Genomic DNA, 15189 nt, shown 5'->3' on the forward strand with positions numbered 1-15189 from the left:
AAACTCGCAACTTCTATCATCTGGAAGGACAAGAGCAGCAGGCACATGGGAACACTACTGCCTGCAAGTTTTCCTCTAAGCAACACAACATCCTGGCTTGGAAATATTTCACCATTCCTTAACTGTCATGGAACCAAAATCCTGGAACTTCCTTCCCTGCAGCACTGTAGGTGTACCCACACCAGATAGATGGACTGCACTGGTTCAAGAAGGCAGCTTACTACCACTTTCTCAAGGACAGTATTTTTTCATTCATTTATGGGATGTGGGCGTTGCTGGCTAGGCCAGCATTTATTGCCCATCCCTAATTGCCCTGGAGAAGGTGGTGGCGAGCTGCCTTCTTGAACCACTCCAGGGTGGGCAACAAACACTGGCCTAGACACGACACTCATATCCCATGAAAAAGTGAAAAAGAGGCACATGGAGGAGGAGGTGCTGTTGTTGCACCTTAAAGTTGCCTGAATTGTGACAACTTTGGGACATTACATGTAGATGGAGAAGTTAAGATCCTACTCTCTGTTTTGTTTGGTTGAGCAGGTTGAGCACCCATGCTTATACCTTTTCAACAATGTACTTTATATTTTTAATTGTATGGCTGAAAATATTTTGTTAAATGCCTCCTCTCTCTAACTTTTAATATTATCAAAGTTTGACGATCTATCATTTCACCTAGTTAATAGGTGACGATAGATATTTGCATATTTCACTAAAGATACTGGAGCGTAAATAGAGCTCGAGCCTTTATGTGTTTTTGTGCCGAAAGTTATTGTAATACAGAGATAGTTATGAGAGTGTGGAGGTTTGAAACAGACGAGCTTCAGGCTTGTGACTCTACATAAAGATAACCCTAATGCGTTTGACCCCATTTTAGCTAAGATTAAGTTTCAGTGGGTTTGTAATTGCACATTCTGTAGCTGCAGGACATTAACTGACTCCTGTCTGTTTTCACAGAGGCCAGGAAGCTGCACAACTCCTGCAACAGCGAACGCCAGTTTGAAAATCAATTTGAACAAAAGTAGCAAGAATAAATCATCTTGGGAAGAGAAGGAAAGCACAGTTTGCATTTTGACTGGTTCTCAATCACTGGATGAGGATTGAAGAAAGAAAAAAGGCTAAGGCATTCATAGCACACTGCCAGAAACTCTGCCTCTTAACTGCAAAGCTCTAGTCATTTGGTTGTGAAAAACTGCACTCCGAAATGTCTGTAACCAGATCTGATAGCATGTGACTTGTCCTGGAGCTATTATGATTTGTCAGCTGCAGGCACTGAGCTCCACCTACTTGAGATGATAGGCATTCACGACCGATGCTAATGCTGCACAGTGATTTGACAGCAGAGCTGGCACAGTGCCTGCTTTACATCTCTGGATTCGGCAGCTAACGCAACAAGGACATAAGCGGCTTATTGAGAAACAAGCACACTGCTGTGGAGGAAGTGGAATTTGAAAAAGAGAGCATTTAACTGCCCTGAGAAACCAGTGTATGCTGTGGTTAGCTGGGGACTTATCGTGCTGCTAGGGTAACTACAGGGCAGAAGTGTTTTCCAGTCTGTAGTAGTATTATGAGTAGGTGCAGACAAATGTGACTGCTGAGTCTCAACGCACCGTGTGAGAGAAGCTATTAACTGCAGCAAAGGGAGAAGCGTGAATGATCTTTTCAGACTTTTGGTGCTCATGTATGAATAACGATGGGAGGGAACCTAGGCTGCCACCGTTCAATCCCCAAAGATCCTTTGGAAATTGGCCAGAATCGCAAGTTCAGTGCAGCATGTAACTTCAGCAACATTCTGGTGAATCAGGAACGACTCAACATCAATACAGCCACCGAAGAGGAGCTGATGACCCTTCCAGGAGTCAACCGAATGGTGGCCCAGAACATTGTGGAGTACCGGGAGTGTATCGGTGGGTTTAAAAAAGTAGAGGACTTGGCACTGGTGAGCGGTATCGGTGCCGCTAGGCTGGAGCAGGTCAAGCTAGAGATCTGTGTGACGAACAGTAAAAGCGTTGGCTCGGCCCAGCATTCACCCAGCTCCATGCGGAAGGGTCCCTATTCTGAAACGCTCTCCCCCACCAGTAGGATCAATGTTAACACCGCCACAGTGGCCCAGTTGATGAGCCTGCAGGGGATAAATGACAAGATTGCACGAGGTATTGTGAGTTACCGGCAAGAGTGTGGACCGTTCCAAACCATTGAAGACCTGGTCAAAGTAACGTCCATCAGCTCATCGCTCCTGGATAAGGTCCGGCCTCGCGTTGTCACAGAGTGCTCGCGGCCCACGTCCACCCACACCACCAATGGTGGAATCGATTTCACAGCCAAGCCTCGGCCCAGCCCCACTACCCTCAGCTTGCAGAGTGAGGACCTGGACCTTCCTCCAGGCGGCCCGACTCAGATCATCTCAACGCGGCCGAATGTGGAGGTTTTCAGTGGACTGAGGGATGGTGAGCGTGTCCTGAGGCTGGCCAGTTGGAACTTACAAGACTGCTCGATCGAAAAGGCCAGTAACCCTGGAGTGAGAGAGGTGGTCTGCATGAGCCTTCTGGAGAACAGGTGAGCCTTGTTTTCATGGTCTGTTTCTTTTGGTTTAAAAAAGCACTCAATGGATGGTTCTCTTGTCCAATATTTTGAACTGCTTGTGTTTTTTCTTGAACTCTAAAAGCTGTTTGGCTTGTGATATGCGTGTGCTTTTAATGAGCCCACTTTCCATTGGCAGTCTTCCAGTATCTGTCTTTCAGTATATTCCACTCATTGTGTTTCTTTAACGATGCAGTTTAACATTGAATTGCTGACTGAACCATTTGTCTATGAAGTGCAGTTAGGCTGGGCTATAGGTCACACTTCCTTGGCCATTGGCTTTCGAACAAAAAGAAAACTGAAAACTGGCAATGCACACTTGTATGTATTTGCTTTTAGTTGAATATGAATATATAAACATGGTTCAGCATTAGGGAGCATGTGTTAGAAGGCTGAGTTCACCATGCCTGTGCTTGATCAGCATTTCATCACTGAGATTTAATTTTTGATAACTCATAAAGCCTGCCTCACTTGCCCCCAGCCAAATAAAAGGGGTGATGATCTATATTTTAGAATGCCATTTTGCATTTCTTTTGGAGGAAATATTCCTTCAAAGCAAATGCTACTACTTTTTTGGGAAGGGGGAATTGTGCGATGTTCTATTCCAGAACTCGATTGGCTTCTCAGTCCTGCTGATTTCAGATTTGTTGCAACTACAGGCTTTTTCCAGGCACATCGTGTAGTCAGAAATGGACATCGTTCTTCTTATATGTCCCCGATCTGGACCAGAAGTTCAAAACAGTGGAACGGGAGTAAGCCATTCATGTGAGCCTATTCGGCCTTTCATTAGATCGCACTCACCTGTATCTTAACTTCATCTACCCAGTTTAGTTCTGTATCTCTTGATATCCTTCCCTAATCCTCCCCTTATCAATTTTAGTTTTGAAATTGTCAATTGAGCCAGCTTCAACAGCGGGATAGTTTTGGAGTTCCAGGTTTCCACTACCTTTTGTGTGAACATATGCTTCCAAACATCACCCTAGGGCAGCATAACTCATCTTTTTAATTCTTTCATGGGATGTTAGTGCCGCTGGCTAGACCAACGTTTAGTGCCCATCAATTACCCTAGAGAAGGTGATGGTGAGCAGCCTTCTTGAACTGCTGCAGTCCATGTGGGGTAGGTGTGTACCAACAGTGCTGTTAGGAAGGGAATTCCAGGATTTTGACCCAGTAACAGTGAAGGAACGGTGATATAGTTCCAAGCCAGATGGTGTGTGGCTTAGAGTGGAACTTGCAGGCGATGGTGTTCCTATGCATCTGCTGCCTTTTTTTATAAATGGTAGAGGTCATTGAATTGGAAGGTGCTGTCAAAGGAAACATAATGAATTGTGCAGTGCATCTTGTATGTAGTGCAGACTACTGCCACTGTGCGTCAGTGATGGAGGGAATTCATGTTAATGATGGTAGATGGGTGCCAATCAAGCAGACTGCTTTGTCCTGGATGGTGTCGAGCTTCTTGAGTGTTGTTGGAGCTGCACTTATTCAGGCAAGTGGGGAGTATTCCATCACACTCCTGACTTGTGCCTTATAGATGGTGGACAGCCTTTGGGGAGTCAGGAGGTGAGTTACTCGCTGCAGTATTCCTAGCCTCTGACCTGATCTTGTAGCCACAGTATTTACCTGCCTGGTCCAGTTTCTGGTCAATGGTAACCCCCAGAATGTTGATAGTGGGGGATTCAGTGATGTTAGTGCCATTGAATGGCAATGAGAGATGGTTAGGTTCTCGCTTTTTGAGGATGGTCATTGCCTGACACTAGTTATTTGTCACTTATCAATCCAAGTTGGATGTTGTCCGGGTCTTGTGGCATGTGGACATGGACTGCTTCAGTATCTGAGGATTCGTGAATGGTTCTGAACATTTTGCAGTCACCTGTGGACATCCTTATTTCTGACCTTATGATGGAGAGAACGTCATTGATGAAGCAGCTGAAGATGGTTGGGCCTAGGAGACTACCCTGAGGAACCCCTTCAGCAATGTCCTGGGACTGAGATGATTGACCTCCAACAACCACAACCATCTTCCTTTGTGCTAGGTATGACTCCAACCAGTGGAGAGTTTTGCCCCCTGATTCCCATTGACTTGATGCCACATTTATGATGTCATATTGATGTCAAGGCCAGTCATTCTCACTTCACCTCTGGAATTCAGCTCTTTTGTCTATGTTTGGACCAAGGTCAAGAGCTGAGAGGCCTAGAAAACTCAAACAGCATCAGTGAGCATGTTATTGCCATGTAAATGCCACTTGATAGCACCGTTAATGATACCTTCCATTACTTTGAGGATGGAGAGTAGACTGATAGGGCGGTAACTGGCCAGGTTGGATTTTTCCTGTTTTTGTGGACAGGACATACCTGGGCAATTTTCCATATTGCTAGGTAGATGCCAGCAGTGTACTGGAACAACTTAGCTAGAGGCGTACTTAGTTCTGGAGCACAAGTCTTCAGTAAGGCTGCTGGAATGTTGTCAGGTCTTATAGCCTTTGCCGTATCCAATGCCTTCCGACATTTCATGATCTCACGCGGAGTGAACTGAATTGGCTGAAAACTGGTGCCTGTGATCGTGCAGACCTCAGAGGAAGTGGAGATGAATCATCCACTCAGTACTTTTGGTTGAAGATAGTTGCAAAGGTTTTAGCCTTGTCTTTTGCACTGATGTGCTGGCTCCCCCATCGTTGAGAAGGAGGATATTTGTGGAACCTCCTACCCCTCCTGTTAGTTGTTTAATTGCCCACCACCATGCATGACTGGATGTGACAAGACTGCAGAGCTTGGATCTGATCTGTTGGTTGTGGAATAGCTCTGCTTGTAGCATGCTGCTTTCCCTGTTCAGCATGCATATATTCCTGCCTTGAAGCTTCACCAGGTTGGCACCTCATTTTTAGGTATGTCTGGTGCTGCTCTTGGAATGCTGTCCTACACTCTTCATTGAACCAGGATTGATCCCCAGGTTTGATGGTAGTGGTAGAGTGAGGGATATGCTGGCCCATTCGGTTATGGTTTGTTGTTGAATTCAATGTTCCCTTTAAGCTGCGCAAGTGCGTGGCCGCACTGCAATCTGGAACTTATCCTGCAGAGAATAAATGAGCCACACACAACCAATGTTCCATTTAAGATGTATGCATGTGCAACTGTGCAGCAATCATAAAGGGACGATGTAGTGCAACTAATAGGCTGTGTACACCAAGGAAAAATTAAAGCGAGCATTGGTCATCGATCCGCTGGGATTAACCTGGAGTGTTCAGGATTTGAACATTAAACTCCAGGGCAATGCTACAAGCAGCCCAGGTGGGAAACCATATGGACATTAAAAATATTGGAGTTTAAAAAGCTGTTTGACTGGTAATCCAGAATCATTCAATGGGAGAATGAAAGGGCTTTTCACTTTCCAAATGGCATGAGTAAATACTGCACCGTGTAAGATGTGGTGGACAATCAATGGCAGGAGTGAGAGTTAATGAAACTCATTGGACAAGTGTTTTGGTTGTGAGAATCAATAATTGGAATGATAACTTCTGAGAAATGCTGCATTACATACTTGAAGGATGGTCTCCTCAAGGTACATAAGAACTAGGAGCAGGAGTAGGCAATTCAGCCCCTCGAGCCTGCCCCGCCATTCATTACGATCATGGCTGATCTTATTTCGGCCTCAACTCCAATTTCCCGCCCTCTCCCCATAACTTTTCAACTCATTACTAATTAAAAATCTGTCTATCTCCTCCTTAAATTTATTCAGCGTCCCAGCATCCACTGCACTCTGCGGTAGTGAATTCCACAGATTCACAACCCTTTGAGAAAAGTAATTCCTTCTCATCTCTGATTTTATTCTACCACCGCTTAGCCTAAAACTATGGCCTCTCATTCTAGAATGTCCCAGAAGGTGAAACATCCGCCCCACGTCTTCTTTGTCTATCCCCTTTAGCATCTTATATACCTCAATTAGATCTCCTCTCATCCTTCTAAATTCTAATGAGTATAGGCCTAAACTGCTCAATCTCTCCTCATAAGACAAGCCCCACATCTCTGGAATCAATCTAGTGAACCTCCTCTGAACTGCCTCCAGTGCAACTACATCCTGCCTCAAGTAAGGGGACCAAAACTGTGCACAGTACTCCAGGTGCGGTCTCACCAATGCCTTGTACAGTTGCAACAACACTTCCCTTTTTTATACTCTATTCCTTTAGCAGTAAATGCCATAATTCCATTTGCCTTCCTTATTACCTACTATACCTGCATGCTAACTTTCAGCGATTCATGCACGAGGACACCCAGATCCCTCTGCACTGAAGCATTCTGAAGTTTCTCTCCATTTAAATAATAAGTCGCCTTTTTATTCTTCCGACCAAAATGGATAACCTCACACTTATCCAGGTTAAACTCCATCTGCCAAATTTTGGCCCATTCACCTAACCTGTCCATATCCATTTGTAAATTTCTTATTTCTTCATTGCAACTTAGTTTCCCACCTATTTTGGTGTCATCTGCAAATTTAGCTATAGTACCTTCTATCCCTGAATCCAAGTCATTAATATAGATTGTAAATAGTTGGGGCCCAAGGACCGAACCCTGTGGCACCCCACTAGTTACAGCTTGCCATCCAGAAAAAGACCCATTTATCCCGACCCTCTGCTTTCTGTTGGTTAGCCAATCCTCTATCCAAGCTAATATATTACCCCTAACTCCATGTGATCTTATCTTGTGTATTAATCTTTTGTGTGGCACCTTATCAAAGACCTTCTGGAAGTCCAGAAATTCTACATCTGCAGGATCCCCATTATCCACTTTGCTTGTCACATCTTCAAACAACTCTAGCAAATTAGTCAAACACGATTTACTCTTCATAAAACCATGCTGACCCTGATGGATTGCATTTTGACTTTCCAAATGCCCCATTACTACTTCCTTAATAATGGATTCCAACAATTTCCCAACGACAGACGTTAAACTAACTGGTCTATAGTTTCCTACTTTCTGCCTCCTTCCCTTTTTGAATAAGGGCATTATATTACTATTTTTCCAATCCACTGGAACCTTTCCAGAATCCAGGGAATTTTGGAAGGTACCGGCCAAGTGTGTGCATGCACTATGAAGCTGCTATGTTGGGGGATCACGTGGGAAGAGAGAAGAAGGGCTACATTAACATGACAAGTGTAGAGGTATAACTTGCGCTCAGCTCCTGTATGCTTTCATCAATGTGCAAGTCATTTCTAGGTTCAGAGGTTGTTAAAAAATTGTATGGAAGTGTAAACTATGCAACAGATTTTATCATTCTCAGTATTTATATTGCATCCCCCACCCACCCCAGCAAAAGCAGTGCCACTTCAGCTACAAAAGTCAGTCTGCTTTTTAAGCAAGAAATGCCTATTAGGTATTCATTTTGAGTCACTTCACAAGGCTGAATGAACCCTGTGGATCTAAACCAGGATCTTGGTGACCCTTAGTGCAATGCCCAACCAATTTGAAAGTGATGTTCAACTAGACTCATGCTTGGGGTTTGATTCCCCAGAAACTAGCTTCCCACTGGAACTTATTCGAATGGCCACTTTGACGGTGCCAGGCTATCTGACTGTGGAGAAGTGGTATGGGAAGCACTGCTGCCAAGTCTGACGCTCGCACTTGCATGCTTTTAACATGGATCAGTGAATAGGAATTGTGCCTCCATCATACCCCTCTCTACCTGACTAGCTTGTTCATTGCAAACTGTCCTCTTGCGTCTATTCAGCCCCTTCTACATTGCACAATACCTGTTCTCATGTCACTGTCTCCTGATCTGTTTTGTCTCGTGTAACTAGATGAATTACTGAAGTAAGCTTGCTAGCTTCTTTAAGCCGTTTTTTAAAAAAAATAGCTTAATTGTTGTTTCTGCACGGCTGCTCCACAGTTGACAGATCTGGAGCTTGACAGCGCTTAACCCAAACAAAAAAGCAACTTAAGCCTTGATACATTGGGTTGGATGGTGCATTAAGCTAGAGGATGCATGTTTTCCCAATTTGAAGTTAAGGTAGTAAAAGCCAGTGGACTGACATGAAAAGGAATCAAACAATGGCTTTGGCCATTATTTCAAGGGGGCTGGAATACATATGGAGGAACTTCAGCTGTACAGTGTTGTTGCCAGACCCTATCTTAAATACTGTCTTGGAAGAAATGGCTAGTGAGATAGTTGCTGCATTGGTTTTAATTTTCCAAAATTCACTAGGTTCGGGGAAGGTTCTGTTGGATTAGAAAAAGGGAGCGAGACAGAAAGCAGGAAACTACAGGCCACTTAGCTTAACATCTGTCATAGGGAAAATGTTAGCAGCTATTATTAAAGCTGTTATAGCAGGGCAGTTAGAAAAATTCAGGGCAATCAGGCAGAGTTAACACGATTTTGTGAAAAGGAAATCGTGTTTAACCAATTTATTGGAGTTCTTTGAAGAAGTGCTATGGATAAAGGGGACCCTGTGGACGCACTGTACTTAGATTTCCAGATGGCATTTGATAAGGTGCCACATCAAAGGTTATTGTGGAAAACAAAAGCTCATGGTGTAGGGGGTAACATATTGGTGTTGATAGAAGATTAGCTAGCCAGCAGGAAATAAAGAGTAGGCCTAAATGGGTCATTTTCTGGTTGGCAGGATGTAATGAGTGGTGTGTCACAGGGATCAGTGCTGGCCCTCAACTTTTTACAATTTATATAAATGACTTGGATGAAGGGACCCAAGGTATGGTTGTCAAATTTGCTGATGACATAAAGATAGGTAGGAAAGTAAGTTGTGAAGATGACATAAGGAGGTTAAGTGAGTGGGCAAAGATCTGGCAAATGGAGTATTACGTTAGAAAATGTGAAATTGTCCATTTTGGCAGGAAGAATAGAAAAGAAGCATGTTATCTAAATGGTGAGAGATTGCAGAGCTCTGAGATGCAGGGGGATCTGGATGTCCTCCAGCATGAATCGCAGAAGGTTAGTATGCAGGTACATCAAGTAAATAGGAAAGTTAGTAGAATGTTACAGTTTATTGCAAAGGGAATTGAATACAAAATTAGGGAGGGTATGCTTCAGTTGTACGGGCATTGGTGACACTACAGCTCGAGAACTGTGTACAGTATTGGTCTCCTTATTTAAGGAAGGACATAAATGTGTTGGAAACAGTTCAGCGAAGGTTTACTGGACTAATTCCGGGAATGGGCAGGTTGTCTTATGAGGAAAGGTTGGACAGGCTAGGCTTGTATCTGCTGGGATTTAGAAGAGTAAGAGGTGATTAAGTGAAACATATAAGATCCTGACAGGTCTTGACAGAGTGGATGTGGAAAGAATATTTCTCTCTTGTGGGAGAATCTAGAACTTTAAGTCTCTGTTTAAAAATAAGGTGTCGTCTATTTAAGACAGAGATGAGGAGAACATTTTTCTCTGAGGGTTGTCAGTCTTTGGAACTCTCTTCTTCAAAAGGCGGTGGAAGCAGAGTCTTTGAATATTTCTAAGGCAGAGGTAGATAGATTCTTGATAAGCAAAGGGATCAAAGGATATCAGGAATAGGCGGGGATGTGGTGTTGAGGTTACAATCAGATCAGCCATGATTTTACTGAATGGCAGAGCAGGCTCAAGGAACTGAGTGGTCTACTCCTGCTCCTAATTCGTATCTTCAGTTTGGGGCATTACACCTATATTGGCTTTGGAGGGGGTCCTGCACCGATTCATCAGAATGATAGCAGGGGTTAAATTTGTGGTTAAATTAAGATGACAAGTTGCATAAACCTAACTTGTACTCCTTTGAGTTCAGAAAATGGGGGTGGGGGTGGTGATCTGATTGAGGTGTTTAAAATATTAAAAGGATTCAATAGGGTAGACACTGAGAAACTATTTTCTCTGGTGTGGGAATCTAGGAAAAGTGAATATAACCTATAAAAAGGCCACTCTGAAAAGAAATCAGGAAACACTTTTTTTCTCACAAAAGTCAATAGAAGCCTGGAACATTGTCCCTCGAAAAGCTGTTGAGGATAGGTCAATTGGAGCTTTCGATCGAGAGCAATGGGATTTTGTTGGGTAAAGGATTCGAGCAATATAGAGGAACAACTCCATTTGGAATTGATGTGGAGATCAGCCACAATCTAATTGAATGCTGGAGCAGGCTCAAGGGCTGAATGGCCTACTCCTGTTCCCGTTTATCACAAAAGGCATTGAGGACACGGAGAAGACATCTCCAACCCCAACACTGCAACCCCCCGCCAACAACCCTTTCAAGTTTTGCATAAACTTGCAGAGTGATGAACTGCTGATTTAACCAGAAGTGGAAACTGTCTGGAGTTTAATTGTAAGTGTAATTTTGCTTTCAGTAACAGAAAGGTTCTCATTGTTCCAGTGTAATGGAGTTGCCAGACGATGATGTTTTTCCCAGCCTGTTTCACAATGTTGGCACTAAATTCGTTTAAAGTGAAGTATTTGCTGAGAGATCTTTGACAACAGGGAACAGTTGGCAGAACCCTATGGTTCACGGCACAGCGCACACATCATATGCCTGGCACTAAATGCTGGATTGGTGTTTGGTGAACATAGCAGTGTGTTGTGCAGAGTGAAACCTGGAGCTTGGTAAGTGCAACAAATGTGCGTCGATCTTGACTCCTTTCGCTGTTAACATCCATTTTTGTGAATGTAGAGAAAATTTGTAACCTAGAGATTTATAAACTTGATCCTTCCATTCAGTTTATCTGGTCATTGCTGTTTGTGGGACTTTGCCGTGTTAAAATTGGCTGCCATATTTATCCTATCAGAATGCACTTCAAAAACACTTCATTGACTGTAAATCAATTTGGGACATCCTGAGGTTGTGAAAGGGACTATAGAATTGCAGGCCCCATCTTTCTGACCTCAGTTCCATGAAAAAGCATCATTATGACAGAATGCAGTGCATTTGGACAAATAGAAGTTATGTTACTCAGATCCTTTTGACAGATAACTTTAGAAAGAAACTGAATAGGCAAGAACTTAAGGGTTGTTGCTGAGTGGCAAAGGGTAGCACTGGAGTTTCCATGTGTGGTCTTTTGTTGCATGTATGTTGAGGGGTTACATTGCCTCAACTCAAATTCACTTTCAGATTGTTGCAGAACCCAGTAGGCTTCGCAAAGTTATTTGGCGCAGATGCCAATTGATCACTTCATTCATGCCCATGTACCTAAATTTGCATATAAATAGAATGAACAAATCAGAAGTGACCAGGTGGCAAGAGTACAACATATGGCCCACTACATCAGTTGCTCTACTGAGTTAAAAATTCACCATTGAGTTGCTACTGATTTGTTGACTTGACTCCATTGATAGAATTCTCGCCTCTAAGGCTGGAAGGCTTAAGGGTTCGAGCCCCACCCCAGAACACAAGTACATAATCCACTTTGACACTTCAGTACACTACTGCACTTTTTCTCGTGAACAATCAACTTATTACTCAGTTCTATTTTTACTTGACATTTCCAAAAAAAACCTCCCAATTTTACAGTGGTCTGTTGGACAGAATAGACCTGTGATGGTTCTCAGATGGAATGTACCTGGATGGGCATTTTACAAATCATTTCCATCAGACCGTTTTTTGAATATATGAGAAGCTTTATGTGGGAAGTATATCTTTTCATGTGGTTGGCCTCTTTATTCAGGAACATTTTTATCCAGAAACCATGTTGATCTAAATACCAGTTGGGGAACCAGTTTGCCTGTTGTACTTTATGCACTCAATGATCTGGGAACCTTATAGCCTGATGCATCAAATGGGAAACCAAACTGGTATTGTTATCTACTTTTCCCTTGTTAAACCAACAGTGCTTCAAAGTGACTGTCTTCTGCATCTAAAGCTAAGGCAAGTTGAGATCTGGGGAGGGGGAGGAAATCAGAATTGAAAATAAAATGAAATCTGCCAGTGGCTGATTTGGTCTGTCATGGTGAGTGGTAGAAATTGTCGCTGGGTATATGTAAATGAGATCTGCCACTGACATTTGTCCAGCCTGGCTCTTTCCAGTGTGTGGTTCAGAATCCCCGTGTGGAGCCACCGTTAAATGTTTAAAGGCCCAGAAGTTAAGATGTTAAATTTTACCTTGTGTTTTGTTCCTGATTAAGAAGGGCCTGGAAGAGAGAGTTACTCTTCTTCAACAGCAATGAGCCTGATTTCACAATTGGTGAGAAGACGTTTCATTGTCACTTCTTGTTTTCAAGACGAATTGAGAATGGAATAAAACTCCAGGAGCTGAATTTTATGTCCCACAGGCAGGCGCACGCCTGACCCGATCGGGTGTAAAATTGCGTGAGAAGACGTCGGGCGTGCACGAGTCGGAAGCACGTTCGTTGGCAATTAGGCCAATTAAGCTCATTAATGGCGCAATTGTCTCTGATTTTTCGTGGCCTGTCCAACCTTACAGTTGGCGGACGGGCGAATCGGCCAGGTGGCCTTTGCATTTTTCATCAAACCTCGCCTAAGGGCGGGGTGAGGTTTCTGTTAGGAAATAAGATAAAAATAAATTATCTGTGGACAGCATTTTTATCAGCTGTATTTTCAGGTGATTGATTGCGATGCATGGACATTTTTTTATTTCTGCTTTTAAAACCTTTATTTGAGCATTTTCAGATCGGCAGCTCCCCGAGGCAGCCGTCTGTCTTCAGGGAGCTTTCTCACAGCGCTCACCCGTGCCCGTGGAAACATCATCGCCCGCCCCCTTCCCGCCCCCACCCCGGCAGTGCTGAGCTTTTAAGCACGCGTTTCATGCTGACTGGCCGTTAATTGGCCAACCAGTGTGAAATCGCGGTTGGGGGCCGATTGCGGCCGGGGCCCGTTTCCTAACCGCTCCCGGGTCCGGTGATCGCACGTGCCAGCCGAAGGTAAAATTCAGGCCCAGAATTAATTTATAATACTATGATGTCGGTGGGTAAGCTGGCTTGGAGGAGTTAATGATCATGTAAGGAAACTTAATATGCTATTGTTTTTCCCTGTTAAAATGCACAGAAAATGTTATGCCTGTGTCTCCACTGTAACTCAGGGGACCAAATAAAGGTGGGATTATTCATTTAACTTGAGCTTTCATTGGGTGGGAGGGGAAACTGGCAGAGACACTTGATTGGAAAGAATGAGGGGGAAGACAGACCCTGTCACAAGTTGGATGACATGGGATTTTCCTGCCTTTGCTGAGACCAGATATTACTGATACGTTTGGATCTTAATGACCATAATTTATAATACAACAGCCAATATATTGTGATGTGTGTGAGCTCAGTATTATCTAATTTAATTATATTCCCACTCAAATCTACGTGTATTCTCTTGTCTAATATAATTTAACCAAAGGCACACCTTAAAATTGCTACGCTTCTGCCCCTACCCCTCTGTCTTGTAATTTTTTATATGTCAAAGTGAATAGGGGAGGCATTGCAAGCTGGTGAACTCAGAAGTAAGAAACCTCAGCCAGCATGTCCATTGACTCGACGTATGCAATGATCCAAGAGACTTGCTAGCAAATTAAATTGATCTGATGTTTATATAATTTGTGTAATGAAGTAGAAGTAGGTGTTTTTGCTTTCCCACCTTGTCCCGCTCAAACATTAATGCACTTTTTGTGGAGAAATTAATACCTTGAATGATCTCATGTTCAAATAGGTGTTTGGCCTCACCCCTCCCTACCTCTGTAACCTCCTCCTCCAGCCCTACAACCCTTCAAGAACTTTGAAATCTTCCACCTTGCAGACCCCTCTCCACCCCGCACCAGCCCCTTCACCCCACCATCAACAGCTGTACCTGAGATTGTTTAGGTCTCATACCCATACCCTGGAATTCCCTCACGAAACCTCTCTACCTGTCACTCCTTTTAAGATCACCCTTAAAACTTAGCTTTTTGGATGAGCTTTTAGTGACCTGTCCTAATAACTCCTCCTCTGGTTTGTGTCAAATTTTTGTCTGATTATGCTCTTGTGAAGTGCCATGGGCTGTTTTCCTATGTTAAAGGTGCTATATAAATGCAAGTTGTCTGCTGCATATCAAAATGAAGATTGAAATTTGAAGTCATTCAAGAAGCAGTTAGGTCCTCGAGCAATTGTGGAGTTTTGATGGAAGAATGGGTTAAATGGTCTTCCTTGTCTATAAGGAAGATGTTAATTTTGAAGTACAGTGAGGTAAAGTTGGTTTTCCATGGGCCCGCTCGCCAACATGTAAAATGACGCGGGATGACATTGGGCGGAACTCCCCACATCACTCCGTGTCATTTCAATTTTCAGGTCGGTGGGGGCGCAGCTGAATCAGCTGTGCCTCTGCTGACCTGTCAATGGCCAATAGAGGCCATTTAAAAACTAATTGAAGTAGTTAAAGGACCTGCCTGTCCAACCTTAAGGTTGGCGGGCAGGCCGGGAGCCCTGGCGGGTTTCAGAAAAAGCATAAAACCTCATCCATGGCCGGGATGAGGTTTCATGTACGTTTTTTAAAATTTAATAATAGTTGAATTAAAAGTGATGGACATGTCCCAACTCATGTGATAGTGTCACATGAGACGACATGGCAGGGAAATTTTATTTGTCTATATTTCACATTTTTGAATTTGGCGCCAATCTCCCTGAGGCAGCACTTAGCCTCAGGGAGATGAGTGCGCTCTTTCGCGCACATGCTCAGGGAATCCTCC

The 15189-nt window shown here is 43.6% G+C and overlaps 1 protein-coding gene across 1 annotated transcript in view; it reads left to right on the top strand.

The window, feature by feature from the left end:
• Positions 1-15189, top strand: part of eepd1 (endonuclease/exonuclease/phosphatase family domain containing 1) — a 192513-nt gene that overhangs the window by 84451 nt on the left and 92873 nt on the right. The window contains exon 3 of the mRNA XM_078539320.1: positions 952-2550. Coding sequence (XP_078395446.1) covers positions 1688-2550 — 863 coding nt within the window. The 5' untranslated portion in view covers positions 952-1687. The remainder of the gene's footprint in view (positions 1-951; positions 2551-15189) is intronic.

Source organism: Cetorhinus maximus, chromosome 3 (genome assembly GCF_964194155.1).
Source record: "Cetorhinus maximus chromosome 3, sCetMax3.hap1.1, whole genome shotgun sequence".
Taxonomy (NCBI): Eukaryota; Metazoa; Chordata; class Chondrichthyes; order Lamniformes; family Cetorhinidae; genus Cetorhinus; species Cetorhinus maximus.